At 45.0% G+C, this 21,810-nt stretch overlaps 1 protein-coding gene across 1 annotated transcript in view; it reads right to left on the minus strand.

The window, feature by feature from the left end:
* Window positions 1–586: 586 nt before the first annotated feature.
* Window positions 587–21,810, minus strand: part of trps1 (trichorhinophalangeal syndrome I) — a gene marked incomplete at its 5' end in the record, with an annotated part of 75,430 nt that continues 54,206 nt past the window's right edge. The window contains 2 exons of the mRNA XM_030788552.1: window positions 587–1,795; window positions 10,527–10,649. Coding sequence (XP_030644412.1) covers window positions 587–1,795; window positions 10,527–10,649 — 1,332 coding nt within the window. The remainder of the gene's footprint in view (window positions 1,796–10,526; window positions 10,650–21,810) is intronic.

Raw genomic sequence — 21,810 nt, forward strand, 5'->3', positions numbered from 1 at the left:
TTTCCCTGCACTTCTCCATGTGTACAGAGTTAATTATCCTCTTTTTGTTATTGTTGTTGTTGTTGTATGGAGCAAATGCTTTCACCGCAAGAGAGAACTTTTTTAAAAAAAAAAAAAAGGTTTCAGAAAGCATCGCCACTCACTGTAAGAAACAAATCGTAATTTGAAATGATCATAGATGTACCTTGGTTGCTGAACTGCCTTGTCAAGAGTTACATGCCCAGATCAAAGAGACAAAGACGGGAGGGGGGGGGGGGGATTATGAGCTTTTTGTACCATTACTTCAAAAGCTTTTTCTTTCTTTAACAAGTGGAAATAGCTTTTTTTTTTGTATGAACTCCCATTTAGAACAAGAAAAAAAAAAAAAAAAAAGAAAAAAGAAAATTAAGATGATACAAGTTCCCTATACTGGCTGCTTAAGCACCAGGAGCTGTCTTGGCACATTAGCAAAATTCTCTGCCGTTCATTCACTCTTTCATTCACTCATGCGTCCGTATGTTGGTTTTGTTTCGGCTCCCGAGTCCCTTTACTAGGTTCCTTATATACTGCTAGTTTGTGCTAAGAGTATCAGGTTTGCTTCGTGGGCTCAGTCTTGTGGAGTTGTGGCGTTGGTGCTGGCCTCGCTGGCAGGCCGATGAAGGCCTCTCTGGATGTGCGTGGTGAAGTCATACTTGTCTGCGCAGGCGTGCAGGCAGATGCTGCACTGGAAGGGCCCACCGTCGCCGTGACAGCTCATGTGCAGGGCGTACATGACCTCGTCGAGGAAGACGATGCCGCAGTGGGCGCACTTGCTGCACAGTTCGTCCTGCGTCCCCCGCTCCACCCTGTCCGGCTGGGGGGTTAGCGACGAGGGACAGTCGTCTTTCTGTTCCGCCCTCTCTTTCCTCTCTTCTTCCTCGTCCTCCCCCTCTACGACCCTCCGTTCTTTTACCCTTTCCGACGGGGTTGAGGCCCGTTTGTCCTTCTCTTTGCTAAGGGCAGTACCGTTGGGCGTGGGGGGCCTGGGTTTGGAATGTCTGATGGCTAGGTCGAGTGGGGTGTCGTTTTCGGGGCCGGAGGGGGCGGCCAGGTGCGGCGGAGGAGGGAAGTGGGGAGGGAGACCGAAGGCCGGGTAAGGCACAAAGCTTTGGCAAGGATTGGGCAGGCTTAGGTAGTGACCGGGATTGGCCGGCATTGACATCTTGTACTTAGTCCAGAATCGCAGCCAGTCGGCCTCGCTCTGCAACTCGCTGTGGAGGAACGGAAGGCCAAAGAAAGGGTACTGATACTTTTCGATGGGACTGCCGGGCGGTGAGTAACTGGCCTGCTTGGCTGGCCGCATGTACTTTTCAATGGGGCTGCCCCGCTCTGAGCCACCCTTGCCCTCTGCTCCGCCAAGCCCCCCGGAGCCCGACCCCAGGCCGTTGCTGCCCTCCGCCCCTCCGTCTGGGGAGCTCTTGTGGACATGCAGGGGCGGCATGCGCTTGTGGATCTCCAGCGTCTGATTGACCAGAAAAGCATGCGTGGAGCGGGGACTGGGGTGGCCTTTGGATCCCGGGGGGCCATAAGCAAGAGATGCCTGTGGGTCGCCACGCAGCAGCGGGCCGTCGGCGCCCGGCTCGTCGGCCCGGCGCTCCAAAGGACTCCCGTTCAGCCTGTCCTCTCCACTGTTGCTGCTGCTGTTGTTTAGGATGCGCTGTTGTTTGGAGCCAGCTGGGTCAGAGGGGAGGGTGTCTGGGTTAAGGCGCTTCCGCGTTCGTCGGCGGATGATTTGCTCACCGTTGTTCTGTTTGATTATGTTCAGAGGCCTCGGCGTCTGGAAAACAACAAATCAGAGAGGAGGAGTGAGGAAGACGTGAGAAGAAAAAGAAAGAACACAAGAAAAAGTGAGGTAGGGTACACAACAAAAATCAGACACAAGGCACCATTTAACAAAACTGTAAAGAATGGGAGCATTTCTAGGTGCATGCATAGAACATCTGTCAACATGGACGTCTTTGCTGAAGAGGGGAAATAAAAGTAATTCTGAAGAAGATTATGAGGGCTTATTCGACTAATGCTTTTGCGGCTTTATCCTCATTCTCAAAGTATTCAGATAGAGACCAGACGCATTTGAGTCATGATTGGCCTCACCAGACACATGGAAAGGCCTGTCTGCACCAGACACATGGAAAGATTTCAGTGCACCTTCAATTGGCCATTAGGTCTTGGGAGATTGGGGGGAAAAAAACAGCATGATTACTGTCACTTGCACTCTGTACCACAAACTGTTGTAAGCTTTGTAAACATGGTAGTGTGGTAGACATCAGTTAGAAGTTCAGGCCAGCTGGTTTTGTTTTAAAAGCAGTATGGGGAGGGATAGGGCTTGTTGTAAACGCTCAAACCCATGACTTGCAGATGCCAAATGTGAATCTGGAAATCTGATTAGGATGTGAACATTCTTTATACAGATACCTCCTTGTCATCAGAGACCCAAATCAACTGAGAAACATGGCTTGATGCAACAATGTGATTTCAGTGGAACATTTTGTCTCTTCTGAGACTTGGCCGACACACTCCTGTAATTAGTGCTGGTTAGCACAATAATCACTTATTAAAAGGTCAGCCATTAGCACAGTCTGTTGGCTCTGCTGTGCACTGGGCTAGCCCAGCTTGACTCTCATCAAAAATAAAAGGTAAAAAAAAAAAAAAAAAAGGACGCTTACTTCTGGCAATCGTTAAGTCTCTTCATGCCACTCCCTATCACAGTATACCTACAAACGGTTCTGGAATACAGCTAGCCTATGAAGAGATAGCTGTAGAAAATGATGAACAGATAGTGAAGACAGCGAATGACAGAATGTATGGTCGTAAGCCTTTGGAAGCTGCAGTCATTGAGGATCAGCATAAAAGCTGATGTTTGACTGAGGCAGACCCACAAAAGGAATAGGATGACGGGATGACTTCTACTCTTTCTAATTTAGTGATAGTGCCTGAATTTCTCTCTCTATCAACCCCCCCCCCCCCCCCCCCTTCCCTCCCCGCCTCTTCTCTAAATTCCATCCTACCCCCCCCCCCCCCCAGGCTTTGGAACTGGTGTCAAACTTCAGACAGGCAAGTTAGTTGACACCATGTTCCAGTGGCAGACACACGTTCGCCCACTGGTGTGCAAATCACCCTCGATCCACTGGGAGCAAAGACTAATAGGGAGGATGCAGAAAAGGATGTGGAGGTAAAGCCATTTCTCCTGATGTCTCCTTTTTTTTTTTCCTGCCTATTCCTATTGGTCTAGCAGAAAAAGAGCACATGTAAGGAAATGACATTCGAGAATGGAAAATGAAAAGATCAGATTGCCCCCACTACACAAACGCAAATACAAGCACACACACACAAAAACACAGACACGTGTGCATACGTGCATGCACACCCACACCCACACCCAACATTTATTCCTCTCTGACTCTGAGATGTAGTCAGATGCAAAAGGAATCAATCCACCATGGTGACCTGGCAGCACTGTGTGCCTGCAATCCACCAATGTTTGCAGGGCAAGGAAACCAATCAATTCAGAGGAGAATCGGCGAAAGGGGGGGGGGGGGGGCTCTCCATAGCTGAGGATGACAGAAAAGAGAACCTATCATTCTGTTTCCCTCCCCTCACTTTTTTTTCCTCTCCTCAACAGGAGGACAATGTCTGAGAAAAAAAAAAGAAAAATAAAAAGGAAAGAGAACGCTCCACAAAAATCCACAGTCAAGAACTGGCTCTGAGAGTGTGTGTGTGTGTTCACGGAATGTTTGGATACAGGGAGAATAGACTTAAATCAGTTATACAAATCTTCCTCATCTTGCTCTTTTAAGTTCAGTTAATACTGCTTGATGGATGTTGTAAAAATGAAACCCCTCCTTTCTTCTGAAGAAGTCTTGGAGGTCTTTCTCGAGAAGAATATGGGTGGATGAATATCAGACAAAAAGAAAGAGTGCCCCCTACTGCCGGTCCAGTCTGGACCTCTCTCATGCAAACAGGCCACTCTAGACGGGGTTTCCTCTCTCCAGCAACCCCCCCCCCCGCCCCCCCCCTCCATGCAGCATAGTTTAGTGCATTCTCAGATGACGTCAACCAACCATTTAAAACAGAGAATGGTTTTAGCATCCGCTGAAATACGATATCGCACCATTAATGATGAATATACACCCCATGCTTTCATCAGTCATTTTTCCAACATGCACAATCCACTCATGCATTAGAAACACTGTGAAATTCAATTCTAGTAGATTACGTACTCAGAGAAGTTGTCTTTTTACTGCAGTCACACACACACACTGGGCTACACACCCAGCTGGACAGGACTACTATCCTATCATATTTGACAAATACAATTTACTAAAACAGTGTTACAAAATGGTGTCAGACTTGTAAAGCTACATAATTTGTTTCTGGTCCCTTCTAAATATGTTCCGGAGTTAAGCACAGTTGTCCTATCCCTGCCATGGAACCATAGAAGTCAATCGGTCTACAAAACAGTCAGCGTCTCATGGCATTTGGCCTGAAATGACTGGATATGTTTTCTTTGCACCCAGCCAGGCTTTCGCATGAAATCGCTTGATTACTTGGTAGCAATCACTTAAAAAGATATAACACATTTAATTTGATGCTTTATTTATACTTAACACAAATGTTAAACCAGCTGTCACTGCTGATTGTTAAACCAAAACTTCTACAGTTCATTCAAACAAAAGAGTCTTCATTGACTCTGAGAGCCAACATGATGAGTAAATTACAAATGAGTACTCCTGATGAAAGCTATCTACTGACAAATTCACACAGTCGATTTATAATTACAGAGAATAAAACTGGAACCATGATGAACAAACAGGCGAAAAAAAAAAAAAAAAACTTGGGTTCAGTCCAGTGACACAGAGGCACAAGAGCAGTTATGCAGTCTTTTACTAAATGAAGAGTTCAGTGAGGGTTGGGTGACTTGGAAATAATAAAAATGTAGCATATTAAAATCTGGGAATGATTTTTGCCTCATGTGAAATTCAGAAAATGTCTTAATGTCCCTTTGGCTCCCTGTTCTTTCAGCAAAGAAATTCATCAGAGCTGTGCAGACCCTAACACATGAAGTATTCCAGAACAAACAGCTTCAAACTGTTAATTAGAAATGGATAATTACAGTACATTCTCCATTATTAACTGTAATTAATGTCCAGTGAAATTATTTCAAATGTCATTTTGTGACACATTACAGTCTACCATCTGTTTTTTGTGTGTGTGTGTGTGTGTGTGTGTGTGTGTGTATGGTGTTAAAACGTAAAGACAGCATACAGCAATCCTTTAGGTCTCTTGTCAGTTTGACACCTCATTACTCCTTTTTGACATCAGGATAACCCTGACCACCCAAATGTTTTGTTCTCAGCTTCTTCTTAGAAACTTAAAGAATTCCTCTCTTTCTGAAGAGCGAGAACTTTTCTCTCCCCCTCCTCCCTCTCATGGTCTTTCATCTTAAACCCCCCCCCCCCCACATATACACACACACACACACTCACACTCCTCGTTCTGTTCACCTGTTTACTGTTGTCTACATATCGAACTGAAGACCGTTGCCCATGACAACCTCATAAACCAATCACGGAGCTGCAGTCAAATAGTCCTATACAACTCCAAGGCCAAGACATCTGGTGAAAACCTAGGTATGCTTTCGAAGACCAGAGGAAACTAAAATTCCTAATCCATGACGATGGTGATTATGATGCCACATTTTTCCATCAAACATCCCATTCATTTTCTCTTTTTCTTCTCCCCCCGATGAAAAATTAAATAAATAAAAATAAAAGCCAGGTCAGAGGGACTTACTTAAAACAGGTCTGGAAGCAGCGGCCATTTTACGGCAGTTTAGCTCCCTGCGTTGACGCACGTGTTCAGTTGTGCGCATGTCAGTTCGTGTTATTAGCAGATAAAAATCAGGGAGACATTTATTGTTGCAATGTGTTCTGGCAGGAGGAGCCCAGACCTCTGTTTAAGGGTCCCTCTACAGTGGGGCTTTTTACGAGGTGCTATTATGAAATGATTTCTCTACAACGTATAAAAAGTTTTATTCCAAAGTATTAAAAAAAAAGAAAGAAAGGGGAGGGAAAAAAGAAAAAAACTACTGGAAAATCAACTGCTGAAAGACAGGAAGGACATGAGGGAGTCTTGCCGGCAGCTGCTGTGATGGCGTCGACGAAAGAAAATAAATAAATAAATTAAATAAAATACAGATTGGATTAATTACCCACGCCAAAGATCTGTTCTGGAAGGGATTTCTGTCAAAAATGCAACCCCTACTCCGACCAATCCCTCCCCTCTAGCCAAGGGTAGCAAACATGATTCAGCAGCAACGAACAAAACAGAGTGAACCGTTGCCAAAAAAAAACCCCACACAAACAAACAAACCCATCTGCCAGCCAATCACAGGCAGTCCAAGGAACCCCCCTCCACCACCCCCTCCCCCTGCTGGACTTGTTTATTAGGTTCTGGTGGAGCGAAACGTGTACACAACCTGATGGTCCAATGCAGATGCCTGTTCACTGTATGGAGATAAACAAACAGGTCCTCTATTTCTCCAACAGTCCCACTGTTAAACTCACACATGACCAATGCAGACGTCTGTTGACTGTATGGAGATACATAAACAGGCCCCCTACTCCTGCAACATTCTGACTGTTACAGTCACATCACTGATACACACCTCAGCAGCTAGGGGAAGCATCTAGCCACACTGGGTAAAAAGCATACAGAGCTATAGGCAGATATATCTGTATCTACATCTATATCTACATCTATATCTATATCGATCTATACACACAGTAGGTGATTTGTAGGGGGATGAGGGGGGATTCCATCCCCCTTGTTAGCAAAATGCATCCCCCCCAAAATGCCATCTCCCCTCTCCATCCCCTGGTAGTCCGTGGTGCTGAGGCAGCAGACGGATTTGCTATTGCGCCTTTTTCTCTCAGTCCCGCCCTCCTGTCAGTTTCGTCTCAGATCTATAATATTCTCAAAACTCTATCACTGGGCTTTGTTGAATACTCAATTCTGATTGGTCAATTATGGCATTCTACGGTCTGTTATTTCTGAATAGCAGACCGCTGCTATGAATAACCGACCGTTGCTATGGACTCTTTTTTTTTTTTTTTTAACGGAAGCAGGAAAATCATTTTTAAATCAATAAAATCATTTTTAAATGAATATTTTGTGTCAACTTATTGATTTCTTTATGAAGTAGCCATGTAATAAGGAGGATAATGTATAGTGAGTCGGTCATTATTGCAAAATAAACTCCAACAGGGTGATGCAGGACCCCGACACGCAGCGGAGGAGGAGGAGGTCAAAGGCAGACAGGAATGCATACAGCATCCTCAGCTTTGTGAGCCTGTGCCCAGAACGGCATCAGAAAGAACAGGAGGACAGCTTGACCTTCATTTATTTTTCAAAAAGAAAAAGACAAGTGAAAAATTAGTTTGGATTTGATTGCTGTCCAGACAATTAAATATGCATGAGATTTGTCTCGTGTTACACGGGTACGGATGTAAGATAGCGAGCTAACGTGTAGTTTACAGTCCACCAACAGCGTTATTCACATAGCAGCGCTGTGGGGAAACAGTGCAATGGATTTCTTTAAGTTCATGCCAGTACTTCTGTAGAAAAGTCAGATAGCAGCAGCAGGGTCAGCAGGAAGGTGTGAAGGAGAGAGAGAGAGAGAGAGAGAGAAAGAGAGAGAGAGAGAAGGCAGTTCCACAGTAAGAGCAGTCAGAGAGGACAGGCGTTTGTTTAAGCTTATCTTCAGGTTGAGTTCAACTTAGCATGTGGACGCAAAATCCACTGGTATTGTTTACACAGAAGTGTTGTGGAAAATAAGCAATTTCATTGACGTTCATGTCATTAGAGCAGCAGGAGAGTTATACAGAGTTAAAAAAAAAAAGGACAGTTGTAGTAGGAAGAGAAGGAAGATAACTGGATAAAATGGAATTGTAGAATTAGATATGTCACAGTTATGGTTAAGGCATCCTGCAACTATGTCCTCTGGGACGTGTACATGGGTGGGTGTGTTGGCTGGTGGTGTGGGATCAAGGGGGTGCTCCAACTGGGCCTTTCCCCCTGTTAGAAAATAAAAAAGTACCTACTGTATGTGTATACACACACACACACACACACACACAGAGCTAATTGCGTACATACAAATACATACACACACACACACACGCACACACAGATATATATGTGCGTGTACACAATTAGCTATAGGTTGACTATTCCAGATTATTATTTGTATCTGGTATTTAGATTGTTCTTCTTAATTACTATGTAGCAATCTTGCGTATTTGCGGTAATCCTGTGGGTTGGAATAATTACGATTAATGATAGAGTGAATGGTAAACCTGTGCTGTAACACTTCAAACCAGACTGAAATTAACACAACAATGACCCACAAACACAGCACTTATTGAGCTAAGATACAGGAAATGGAGGAGTTTACAGTGGACTCTCCAGTCGTAGTTCATAACCTGAATGAAACACTGACCTGCAAACCGAGACATTAAAGAATAGAAGCCTGGCCTGGAAAAACAACAACAACAGCAACAATAGCAACAACAACACATAACACATAAAATGATCCTGTTTTGACTTCAAATATTTGTTTTGTATTGGCAGGGTTGGTACTGACTATGGCTTCTCTATTCTCTAGAGTCATACTGGTAAAACCTGATGACTGGTCCTACAGTGACCAGATGAAACCAACTGTCTGATGTGAACCTTTCCAGATGGGAGGGAATGTGGTGGGATGGGGTGGTGAGACTGGTGCCTCTTTACACCACCAGGGGGCAGGGTTGGTGAAAAAGAGGGGAGGGTGGTGGTGATGGTGGGGGTGGGGGGGTTGGGATCTGTACCCCCCCCACCAACACCACCAACGTGGTTCCTTGGCCGCCTCTCTGACTGACCACACTGATTCAGGGAGGCCTGGCCTTCTCTAGGGAGGGCCCCCCCCCCACCCTTCCACCACACCCCACCAGCACCTAGACAGAGAGCAAAGGACTTCTACAGCTCTGTGGGGCCACTGTGTAAGAAACAGAGAGACAGAAAGAGAGAGAGAGCGAGAGAGAGAGAGCGAGAGAGAGAGAGAGAGAGAGAGAGAGTTGGCCCTACCGTATCTCAATCACGCAGACTCAACGAGTTTTAAAAAAGATTAAATATACAAAAAAAGACTAAAGTCTATCTACAGGGAATGTGCAGAACGCAGGCTTTGGAATTTCATTTTGTTTTGCTTTTTTTTTTTTTAACTCTGTTTGTTTTCGGGCTAATTCCTCATATGTTGTCAAATGTTGTTTACTCTGTATGTTTATCCAGACTCAATCTGAAAGGAAAAGCTGAAACACACTTCAGGGCTTCAGGCCATAGCTTAAGCGTATGAGCGAGTGAGAAAGGGAGAGAAAAATAAATACATTTGCTCATTTGGAATCCAAATGAAATTCAGAGGGCTAATAAGCCATAGACCGATTCCAACTGTAAAACATACTTCATGACTGAGTCTACAGCTGATCTCTGTGTGTCTCACAGGACACAAGTTGTATTTATTTGTTTTAGGAGCGTGCGCTTCCCTTAGTTCACAGAGAGGGGGAAAAAAAAATAACCCCGACCAGTTAAACAAAAAGAAAGACGTCCAGCCGCATCTTCAAATCTGACTGTTTTACGCAAGACAGAGCAGACAGAGGATTTTTTTTTTTTGGATGTTTTCAATCAGTTAAGGAACCATTTGAAACTAATTCTACGCACATTCAAAAACACTACCCACTTCTAACATCTTCAGAACGAAAAACTGGTCCAAGTCTTTTGTTGACCCCGAAATACCAACATGAGAGGGCAACATATCACAGAGAGTGTGTGTGTGTGTGTGTGTGTATGTGTGTTTGTCTGTGAAAAATACACATGTGAGTCTATGTGAGAAAGAGTGCTTGCCAACAGCCCGATGTGTGAGGTACTGAGTAAATCAAGTGTTGAAGCCCGGGGAAGCTTTAGCTCCTGGTTGGGGCAGAGTTAGGTCCAGAGCCTACCCATGGGGCCTGGGTTGAGGATGGCAGGCCAAAAGGGCTGAAATGGACTTTAAGTCCCAGGAGGAGCCGCGGCTCCCCTGAAACTCTCAAACTCTGACACGGGTAATAGGGAGGAAACAAAGTGGTCAGAGCTGAAACTGCTGTGCTGTCAGCACGGCTGTGCGCGCGCACACACACATACAGACACACACACACACACACACACACACACACACACACACACACACACACACACACACTCTCTTTCCTGCTCTTTGTCTCTCCCTCTCTCTCTCCTCTCTTTGTCTCACACACACACACACACACACACACACACTTTCTTTCTCTTTCTCGCTCTCTTTCTCTCTCTCTCTCTCTCACACACACACACACAAAAGCTCTCTTTTTCTCTCTCTTACACACACACACACACAAACACACAATCACCACCAGCATCCCACTGAAAGGTGTTTGGCTTAGCATTCCTGCCTAGCCCCTTACCGAATGGAGCTTCTGATAGAGGCCACAGGCGTTGCACACGTAGCCCCCGTTGGCGTTCTTCCTCCACAGAGAGGTCTTGGTGGTCAGACAGTTGGCACAGAAGACTCCCGAGCCCCGTCGTCTCTGAATCGAAGAAAAAACAGACAGAGAGAGAGTGCCAAGGTGAGTGGGCTGCCGTCAAAAACTAATAGAGAGGGAGGCGTAAGTGAGTGGGCAAGCAAGTGAGAGAGAGAGAGGGAGAGAGAGAGAGAGAAACAGAGAGAGAGAGGGGGGAAAAGGGGAGAAAAAGGTCAAAAACGAGAGATTTAGTCTTATGCAAGAGTGAAGGCACGAGAGAGAGAGAGAGGGAGAGAGCGAGAGAGAGAGAGAGAGAGCGAGAGAGAGAGAGAGAGAGAGAGAGAGGGTATATAAAATTATTGACATGCTCTAAGCTCCAGTAGCCCCAGCAGCAAGAGATGCACTCTCTCCAATCAGAAAGAGAGTGCTGATGAATAGTACCCAGGTGATTCCTATACTAATTAACCTTCATCCAATTTCAGGCCCTTATAAAGACACAGCCGAGCCCGACACACAGCCTGACATGACACAAATCAGACTGAGCCACGCCTCCACAGACCATGTGACCCAGACCCACTCCGCCCCCTTCCCTGCATGTGACCCCATCATAAACCCAATCAACTCCTCTCTCTTTTTTCCTCATTTTTCCTCCAAACCTTTCCCTGCTAAACCTTTGTAGAACCTTTCTTTCACTTTTCTTCACTGACCAAAAACTCACCGTGGGATACCGAAACCACAGAGCTAGGCAAAAGGGGGAATGTAAAATGGCTGCTTGAGTCATTTGCTAAGGATCAGTCTTATCTCTGACAGCCTTACAAGCGAATCTACTGTGAGCCACGGCCTGGGGAGTGAAGACGACCATAAAAAAAAAAAAAAAAAAAAAAAAAAAAAATCCCTGAAATTATCTAGATTATAACCCTATAAAACTCTCTCTCTCTTCGGCCTTACGGAAAATTCGCCATTAATTTAACGTCAGACGACGTCTTGTGCGGAGAGCATGTTCCTACTGCCAGGAGAATACAATGCTTCTAATTGTTCTCTGATACATGTCGAATGGAAAAGCTTTCTGCAGACATAATTTTGGCTGGGAGGCCCAGAGAGCTGTCTTGGCAAAGACAGGGACACTTGATTCATCGGGTGTTTCACAACGTATCAGTAGGAGGAAAGAAAGAAAAAAAAAGGGGGGGGGGGGGGGGGGGGGTCGGAGAAAGATAGAGAGAAAGTTCTGGGGAGCGGGCCAGTTCCCTATAGGGTCATTTTTCCATCCAGATGCTATGCTATTGGAGGCGCGGGCGTCGGCTAAACTAATTATGATCTCGCCATCGTAATGCCTGCTTCACTCTAACGTTCGACATCAGCCATTAATCATGGATACACGAGGGGGGAGTGGGGGGGGGGGGGGGGGGGGCAAATAAAAAAAAAGAACTCAAAAGAAATGAGAGACGGTAGCCGTAACGCCTGGAAATGACGGCAATAATTTAATGAGATGGAGAAATGGTTTTTTTTTTCCCCTCTCTCTTTTTCTTTCTTTTTTTTTCACAAGCCATCAAGAAGCAGCAAAGTCTCTTTGGTAATTGTACTTTACAACTGAGATTCTTGTTGCTCCCTGGCCCTGAGCTCCAGTCGCTGGTGATGGAAAACCCTAGAGCTCTATCTACAACAAGACTCCTCCACATCCTCGCAGTCTGACAGACAAGACGGGCGATTTTTGGTTTTTTTTTTCTCTGTCATAGAAATGAATGCAATTTCATTGATCCCTCACGTTTCACAGTGAAAACAGCGGTTTGGGGTGTAGAAATTCATTGTTTCTCTTAAACACATCCAGTAATGTTACTACTTTGATCAGTTTTGTTTTCACAATGTTTACTTTTTTTTTGTTGTTTTCGCACGTTGCCCTCGCAAGCATTAAGATGTTGACAAACTGTGTCTCTTTGGTTGCAGATGGTGCTGAAATGAAATTTCAGCAAATTCATGCCAGAATCAATGTTTTTGGGTTATGTACACTTTCCAAGCTCCCAAGTTTTTTTCTGGGACAGTGGTAGGCACATGGCTGCGCTGACAGGTATGGTGTGATTGATTTATTCTTTCTCATCCTGTTCTTGTGTTACAAGACAAACAACCTGTCTGTCACTGAGGCAGTCTATTTCTCTCTTTCTTTCTTTCTTTCTTTCTCTCTCTCTCTCTCTCTCTCTCTCTCCCCCAGCATGGCCAAATCACTCACACGTGTGTCTCTCAGGCGTGGCCCCCCTGAGCACTGTGTTCACACAGCTGGTGTGAGTGCTGGTGTCTACAAACTCTCCACGGCTACACTGACGACACAGTCCAATGTGTTGTGCATCTCACTTCTTCTGGCCAAAAAAAAAAAACAAAAAAAAGGAAAGAAAGAAAGAAAGAAAGATCCTAGAGTGGCCAGGAAAGAGTCACACCAGCCTTGGAAACGGACACACGAACACAAAAACAAATCTTGGAAAAAAAGAAAAAAAAAAAAAAAAAGACAGAAAAAAGTAGCGTGAATGTTGGATTGTTTCCAATTGTAAATACACAAACCGTGTAGCCTCTTTGACATTAGTCTCTGACAAATAGCACAACACGATTTCTCACCCAATGGTATTAGGCACTGATAAAGACCAGGTGCATGTTTGGGTCTCTCACTCTCTCTGTCTCTCATAGCAGTTGTGTGCGCATGATCATAAAAGTCCCACATCATAACAAGAGCACGGCCCAAGCGCAATTAATACATAGAAGTCAACAGACTGGAACAATTAGCAGACAGAGTGTGATAGGATCGTTTGCACAGAGACAGTGTCTGAGGAGTCTGTGGAGGGCCAGCTTTACCACACAGCCTGTGTGTGTGTGTGTGTGTGTGTGTGTGTTTAGGGAGGTAGGGGGAGACATCTATACTGTGTGAGATCACAGGAGAGGGGGAAAAAAAAAATCTACCGAATGTATGAAGAGAACATAAGAACAGTTTCACAAATCCAAGTTAATGAAGGCCCATTTGGCAAGCAGAGCGTAGAGTTTCATTTGGATTTGGAGCCTGGTGGTGGTGGGGGGGGGGGGGGGGGGGGGCGGAGGTGTCTGGGCAGCTCCGCTGAGTTCAAGTGTCAATTACTCAGGAAAGCCCAGAAATAGTCTCCCACCCAGTACCCCCTGTTGAAGACCTCAATGCCTCAGACTTCCTTTTCAATTATCAACTGGTTTGCTCTGCCATCTGTAAAAACGAATGTGTACCTTGCCTTGCCAGGTTTCCTCCCCCCCCCTCTCCCTCTGTTACATCTTAGGGAGAAGGAAACACACACACACACACACACACACAGAGCAAGCCGGCTAGCTGCAGCTGCTCTCTAGAGGAGGAAAGGAAAGAGGGTGGTGGAGGGAGAGAGGAGAGGAGAGAAGAGGAGAGGAGAGGGGAGAAAGCTCTGATTGTCTTTGTTTTCCCTAAGTGCAGGGCGATTTTTCTCGCCTGCCACGTACACCCGAGCTGTGACGTGATGTATTGTTTTTCTTCTGTTCGCCAGGAGGGGGGAGAGAGAGAGAAAGAGAGAGACAGAGAAAGAGAAAAAGAGAGAGAGAGAGAGAGAGAGAAAAAGAGAGAGATAGAAAGACAAAAGGGCTTTGGCAAGAACTGGGCTCTGTTTGAACTGCTTTAGTTCATCACTGTATCTTTGCCTCCCGATGTTCCCACTATCTGGGATCCGCCACAGGCGTCTCTAAATGCCAAGTGCTATCTTACACGTGGCTCTATGCTACGCGTGAGCCGGGGCTAAGGACGCGCCTGACTGCCTTAGATTTGGGCCATCTGTAAGAGGAGGGCCGTTCCCCATCGTGCCGACACAGACCCGAGAGCGTAACAACAGGGAACGGGGGGGGGGGGGCGTCTCATGCCTTTTCTCAACAAACGGGGAAAGGAAGCATCCAGTGTTTGCATTCAACCTGCGTCTTCAATCTGTTCCAAGAGCAGTTGTTCCATTGCCTGTTTTGTGACGTAACAGTCCTCCACTTTTGTACTTAGGACAAGAAAAGAAAAAGAAAAAGGTGAATCTACTCATTCCTACACACTTTTCTTCAGCTCTTCAGAGCTGTGTCTGAAAGCTTGCCTAGTCATTTCAAGTGAGATTGAGGAACATTATTGTGCATCTGTGGGGAAGGAAGCAGAGCACAGCTAGGTAGGTAGATCTCAAAACCTTTGTCCTTTTTTTTGTTTTGTTTTGTTTTTTTTTTTTACTCTGTGTGTGTCGTGATTGCTTTGGTGCGTTTTCCTGTAGGCGTGGGGACCCACGTGAAAGCCTGGCGTTTGTCTGTGATTGATTAGTAATGCCTTTGCACCAGGTGCCCGTAGGGACTCAGACTCTCCGGGTCCTCAGAGTGAGTGGGAATCTGAAGTAATTAGGAGTCCGGCCCTAATTACGTCTATTTATTTAACGAGCATTTTCCCACGTTCCACATTCAAAGTCTTCCATTAGAGCGGCGGTTCCCAGGTGAGAGCTGCAGGATACAGCTGTCTTACAGACTCCCATACCCTGCTCAAAAATCAATCATGTGACTCCAAAGAGAAGGAGCGGGAAGTGGGGGGGGGGGGGGGGGGGGGGGGGGGGAGGGAGGCCTGGCTTATTAATGAATTATTGGTCGACATAAAACGAACATGTAAGCCAAAGAGAAGAAGAGGTATTTTTGACTGCAGTAAGCGTGGTATTTGAGAACAAAAGCGTAGTGTAATTCCTGGGTTTGTGATGTAAACCACGGTCATTCCACCATCTGTACAATTATGTATTTGCATAAACATTGAGAAAGGAGAAAGTGAAGGTTTTTTTTTGTTTTTTTTTTTTAACTACACTGAGGCAGACAGTAATCAAAAATGCCATTTGTGCAAATGAATGTTGATAAGCCTTAAAAGATGTCTCATTATCTGTGGATTTAAAAAAAAAAAAAAAGGAAGAAGAAGAAGAAGAAGAAGAAGAAGAAGAAATAGGAAAGCAAAAAGAAAAAGAGATCTTCTGGTATAAAGCTTGCATTTCAACACAAAGCCACTGAAATGAAATTACATTTAATTCACTTAAGCAATCTGCAGGCCCTCTTACGTTAAATAAACAATTATTTAATCAGCCGTAGGGGAAATTAGGTGAACCCCTACTGACAATTTCAATCTACGAAATCCTGCATCAACATTTTTTCTAGGGCCTCGGCTTTACCATCACCAGTGCCCTGGGCAAACATCTGGTTACAATTCCAGAACATATCCAACCATCAAGTCCTATCCCGTGCGGAGGTTACTTTGGCTTTAGCAAATCCAATGTCTCTGGCTAAATTGCAGCTCTAATTGTATAATTCAGTTTGGAGTTTAATAAATTAAGTCTCATTCGCTCCTCCAAGATTTATTCCTTCTAGAATTAAGAGGAGCTTTGGAGGTCACACCACCTCGTAACGAATCCAAGCGCGTTCGGGATTCTATTCTCTCTCCGGTCTGTCCAATGAGACGCTGACGTGTTGTAAAACGGACTCCAACTCCTCTTATTAAATCGAGAACTTCAGGAAGCGTCATTTCGAAGCATCCTGAAGCCCAATTACCGAGGGATAAGAGCGCTCAATCAACTTTACAGGCCAAAAAACGAGATGCTCTCCGACTTGCTAACGGGCCAGATTTTATAGATCTGTCTAATTTTTTTTTTTTTTTAATGTGTTTGTGCGGTGTCCTGAATTTGCAGTGCGGAGGGTGGGTGAGTTTTGAAAAAGCAATAAAGAGGCACAGCTTGTCACAGAAGCGCTGAAGTTCTTCAGACAAGCCCAGAGAAACGTTATAAAACACAGAGGTGAGTCCTAGCGATGTTTGCGAAAGGTTCTCCAAATTTTACACTCTTCACTTGACCTTGCCCAAAAACAAAAAAAACAAAAAAAAAAAACTGTAAAGGAAATGACACTTCTACTGATGGCACTTACTCTTCTTCCCATTTAACCCAGTCCCCTCATCTTCCTCTCACTGGGACCAAATTACGCACAAACTTCCCTTTTTTCCCTCTTTTTTTTTTTACACGTATTTCAAAGGACCATCTTAAGCATATCTAACTGGTGCATTTCACCGACAGCGAATGAGAAGATGAAAGGTTATACTGGCGAATTCAGCATGGATGAAAAAGAAAAGTGTGAATGTTCCTTATAAACTCGGAAGGCTGCATCATGTACACAGCAGACATGATGCAAGCGAGAGTGCTATTACGGATAAACTGAGTGAACCATTAGCTTGGTTGCTAGAGCATGTCTTTCTCCCTAACTCTTAGGTCAGCGGTTCAAATCCAGCATAGGTCAAACGGACTGCATGGCTGGATTGACCTAGATTGGGATGAACATTTCAGGGTGTCGGCGTACTGGAGGTGGTCTGTATAGGGCAGTGCAATGGGTAAATCTCTTTTCCTACACCTTCAAAGGAACTGTGATGACTAGGTTATTGATTTGAACCTTTTGCTCGCTTTCTGAGGCAAATGTCTTGGTTGGTGGTTTTGAGTCCAGTCCAAGGCAAGTCTGTTTCACATTAATAAAAGCAGGCATCAGTGTGACCCAGTAAACACACATGAACAACAGTGATACAGGGTTAAAAAGACTTCTAGTTCACCAAACAGTGTGTGTTAAGTCCAGGGGCCAATGCGTGCTCAACTTCAAAGTAAAGATCTCTTTCTCGATTGCTCATTTCCTACATAACCACCCCCCCCCCCCCCCGTCACCCCGAAAAAACAAAAACAACAAAAAAAACAAAACAATTTGTTTATGTATTCCAGAATGATCTGTTCCAGGATGCTGAACAATGGCCTGGCCCACACTCACCCAAAGAAAAGAAAAAAAGAGAAAAGTTTTTTTTTTTTGTTTTCCTTTTGCAGCTCAGTGCGTGACATTTCCCTTCAGTTAAGTCGCTCGGAGGTTTCAGGTATGTTTTTATTTATGCTCCTGTCCAGGAGACAAATCCAGAAAGCATGACGGTAAAAGGAAGCCCTTCCTCTGTGATGACTTCCTCTCAAAAGCACCACCTCCCACTGTGGTATATTACTGCCAATACACATATAACCCCTGGTTATGTATGACGGTGCTGTGAGAACGCTTAAGGCTAATACATCATCTCACACACACACACACACACACACACACACATAAACCACATCCTACCATGTATTTATAGTTTATATGAATGCCTTGAGCTGAGGTCAGAGACACCGAGAAGACACACACACACACACGCAAACAAACACACCCACACCCACACAAAGAGAAATGGGCATGACATCAGACCACGGTATGGAGCTTTTGAATGGCTAAGCATCACAAAGAGGCGAGAGCTCACCTCCCTAGTCTGGCCTGCTTACCTTTCCCTCATTCACAGTGACTTACTGTGTCACATGATCTGATCTCCTGCATTGACTGAGGAGTCAGCGGTTAAACATGACTGTGACAGTGGTAAATCAGAGGAGTACCTGGTGCCTGGGGTGACAACCATGTTGAGGTGTCATAAGAAAGAAAGAGAAGGGAAATAACTGTGACTTCCTCAAGTGCAAAAAGACAAACAACAACAACAAAAGGATGCTCTAGAAATTCTAAAAAAAAAAAAAAAAAATGCAGTTCTCTTCTTACCCTGCTTAGAACATATCACATTTTAATTTCGCAAATTTCACAAGGAATCAAAGAACAAGTACGGAAATGAAATGAACAAAATAACTCCCGGTCTCTAACCTTACAGCAAAAATAAGAAAGGAAGTGACGTCTGTCCACAGAACGAAAAACGTTTTCCAGTGAAAGGACGAGGGGCGGAGCCAGACCCTGGGAACGGCCGCGAGGTAAGCTCTGGCACACTTTTCCCTTTTTTTCTTCTTCTTCTTCTTTTTCTTCCCCCCTTTAATAGCCTGTGCCGTAACACAGTGTGGAAAGGAGGACAGCGAAACCTCGATTCACCTCTCCCCCGAGGGAGCGCGCAAACCCAAGCATACACACTTTTCTCCTCCCATGTGTGTCTGTGTACTGTGCTCCACTCAGCACCTAATTGTGAGAAGAACCATACACGCACAAACTCAGAAGCTTTCCGTCTCTCTCTTTCTCTTTCTTTCTCTCTCTCTCTCTCTGCTCCTGACTGTAAATATCTCATCACACTACTGAATTATCCCTGCTACGCGGGGGCTTCTGTCTCTCCACATTCCTTATGAAACGCAGGAGCTCCGGGAGCAAAAAAACCTCCCCAAAAAATCCTTGGCACGTGTTTCAGCGGTAGTCTTTTGCTATCGACGAGTTTCTGCGCCGCTTTTGACAGCATTGTAATTGCGATGCAAACCATGAAGTTTTGATTGTCAGAGCAATATCTAATCATAGGTGAATGTCAATCATTGATAAATTGCTCAAGCTCAATAACATTTTTTTTTTGTTGCTGAAGTGATTAAAAATAACTGTACAGCAGAAGTCTCCTCTTTCCTTAACTTTATCTTCCTTTTAACAACTTCTTGTCACTTGAAACAGAAAGAGAGAGAGAGAGAGAGAGAGAGAGAGAGAGATGTAGGGACAGGGAGAGACAGTTAGAGAGGGGGGGGATAGGTCAGTTATCACTAAGAAACTTTTGTCTGGAGTTGTTGGGCTGGATAGGAGTCAGACTTGGCCATGACAGCGCTGGGGTCAGAGGTCACTGGTATGCCTCAGACACTGGCGGATAAAAACAGACTGATAACATGGTCAGAGCAGTTGAGATCAGAGAGGCAGGTCAAGACCAGCAGAACCTGATAACAAACTCAAACAGGTGCGCGCTCAGGTGGGTACGCCGTCAGTTCTGAACAAAACCAACCTGAGCAGCATGCAAAGATAAAAGAGGACTAGCCCGATGCCAAGAGCAGATACCCACAGCAGGAGAGGATGCTCAACAGAGGAAAAAAAAAAATTATATATATATATATATATATATATATATTACAAGTGTCCACGGCCTCAGTTCAAAGGGTTTTGAGACTATTTGGTTGAACTGAGATATTCTCTGTGATAAACATTGAAAACAAAGGGAAAAGCTCTTCAAAACAGCAGAGCCGTTGAGGACACCTTACCAGGTGCTGTTCCGGTCACGCGTTTCAAGAGATCAAACAGATCCATACCGGATCCGGTTCTGACCGTCTATTTACGGAGGTAACACAGACGCCTTACGCTGACCAACTCAGATCTCAAGAGATAACGTAGATTCCTTAACGACCCAGTCACTGATGACAGCCAGCTTTCATATGAACCCCACGTTTACACACAGACTTTACTTCTAATGTACACAAATACACACGCACATGCATGCACACGTGCGCGCCTGCACACACACACCCACACACACAGGCATAAACACACAACACAGACACACATACGCACGCAGACAACACACACACACACACATGACTTTTAAGATGTTTACATTGGGAGTTGGCTCTGTGAATTTTGCATAAAGTGGAGGACTTATTTAGACCAGCGGGGAGAGAAATCGATAATTTGATCAACGGCAGAGGCAGGAGGGTCATGCTGCCTCCCATAAAGGAAAAGGGAGAGAGGAAAATCAATACAGTCATATGCGCGCAGAAAATCCTCCATTCATTTTTCCATATTTCCAGCCATTAGACTATAATAGGCATTCTGACAGTCGGTAAAAGGAGGGGGGGGGGGGCTTTCTAATAAACTAGAACCATTCAGGTGAAATACAGTGAGCACATCACCAGGCAGGTTAAACCTTATTGTGGGTAAACTGTGATAAAAGTTTGTTTTTGTTTTTTTTCATTGCTAATGACCAATAAACAACAAAACAACATAAGTAAAACTAGAATTGGCCACCCTAATAAAAGGTATGGATTTAACTTGTATTGCGTGTTAGAGAGGAGCAGAGCAAAGCTAGCATTCTTCATTTTTTCCTTTTTTTCATTTCTATTACAGTTTGTGAGTTGTGATCCCATTAGCAGAAGCGTTGGGAGGATTAAACAAACAAACGCCACAGTAATGAAAACAAATGTCAGACAAAACGAGACAGACAGGGGTCTCTGGTAATTCAGCAGGTGAAGACAGCAGAAATGAAATCGAACGCAAACCCGCGCGGACAAGGAACAACACCTGGGTCCCTACTAATTTGTGAAGACACTGCAATGACTGGCAAACACAGAAACAAACTAACAAACAAGACAAATAACTAAACAAATAAATAAGTTGTCACATTTATTCAACTGGTGGCGAGACTGCTCTCCTGAGCTGTGAGACAACTCTGTCTGTTTGACTGACATGCTGGTGTCTGGAGAGAAAGACAGAGAAAGAAAGAGAAAGAGAGAGAGAGAGAGAGAGAGAGAGAAAGCTGAGACAGATGGAGGCTTGATCCCTGTATGAATCACTCATCTCTTTGCTCTGTCACTGGGAGAAAGGGGAAGAGCCAGAGAAACCCATGAGGTCGATCTCTAATGAACTGGCCGCGGAGCATCCGTGTCGAGCGCCCGTCGCCGAGACGACTGCTCACTGTCCGCCACGCTCACATCAAACAGCCTGTCCTGTCACTCGTCCACGGAGAGGGAGAGAGAGAGAGAGGGAAGGCCAGCGCGTTAAAAAAGTAATGCAGGGGAGTAATGCCAAGGCCCCGGCGGTGCAGTTACACCATATGACATAAATCGCATTAATAAGTAAACAAACAGGGGCCGGCCGCGCACCAAGCCGTGTCAACGCGCCCCAGTCCCCCGCTCGACCAGACCGCGGGAAAACGTGGTGACTGCAGCCTCATTAGTTTAAATGGTGGAGCACGTTCATTGAGCAGGATTAGAGAGCCGTCATCAGCACTTTTAGCGCACTGATCAATGTGCAAAAATGGCTCGATCACTGGATGAATTCACCACTTTCACTACGGTTTCACAGAGAGCTCTGTTGGGGCCCTACTTCGAGTTACGTTAGCTGGGGCCAGCCGTCAGCTTAGCAACCAAACTGACAGAAAATCTGAGTGACTGAGTGAGTGTGAGACAGACAGACAGAGAGAAAGAGAGAGAAAGTAAGAGAAAACTGGTGTGGAGCTGTGTTCTTCAGTCTTAAGTGACTGGCAAACTTGGACAAGTGAGGCCCTGTAAATTAGAGGGCGTTGGCGGCGGGGGAAGGGCCCTTTTCTTGGCGTTCGTCGAGCAAATTTCATTGTGCTTCATTAGGATAATTATGGGCGGGTTTTTTTGGGAATGGGGTAATAAAAATCACAAAAAAAAATGTTATTACACTAAATCCT

The sequence above is a fragment of the Chanos chanos genome, chromosome 12, assembly GCF_902362185.1.
Source record: "Chanos chanos chromosome 12, fChaCha1.1, whole genome shotgun sequence".
Taxonomy (NCBI): domain Eukaryota; kingdom Metazoa; phylum Chordata; class Actinopteri; order Gonorynchiformes; family Chanidae; genus Chanos; species Chanos chanos.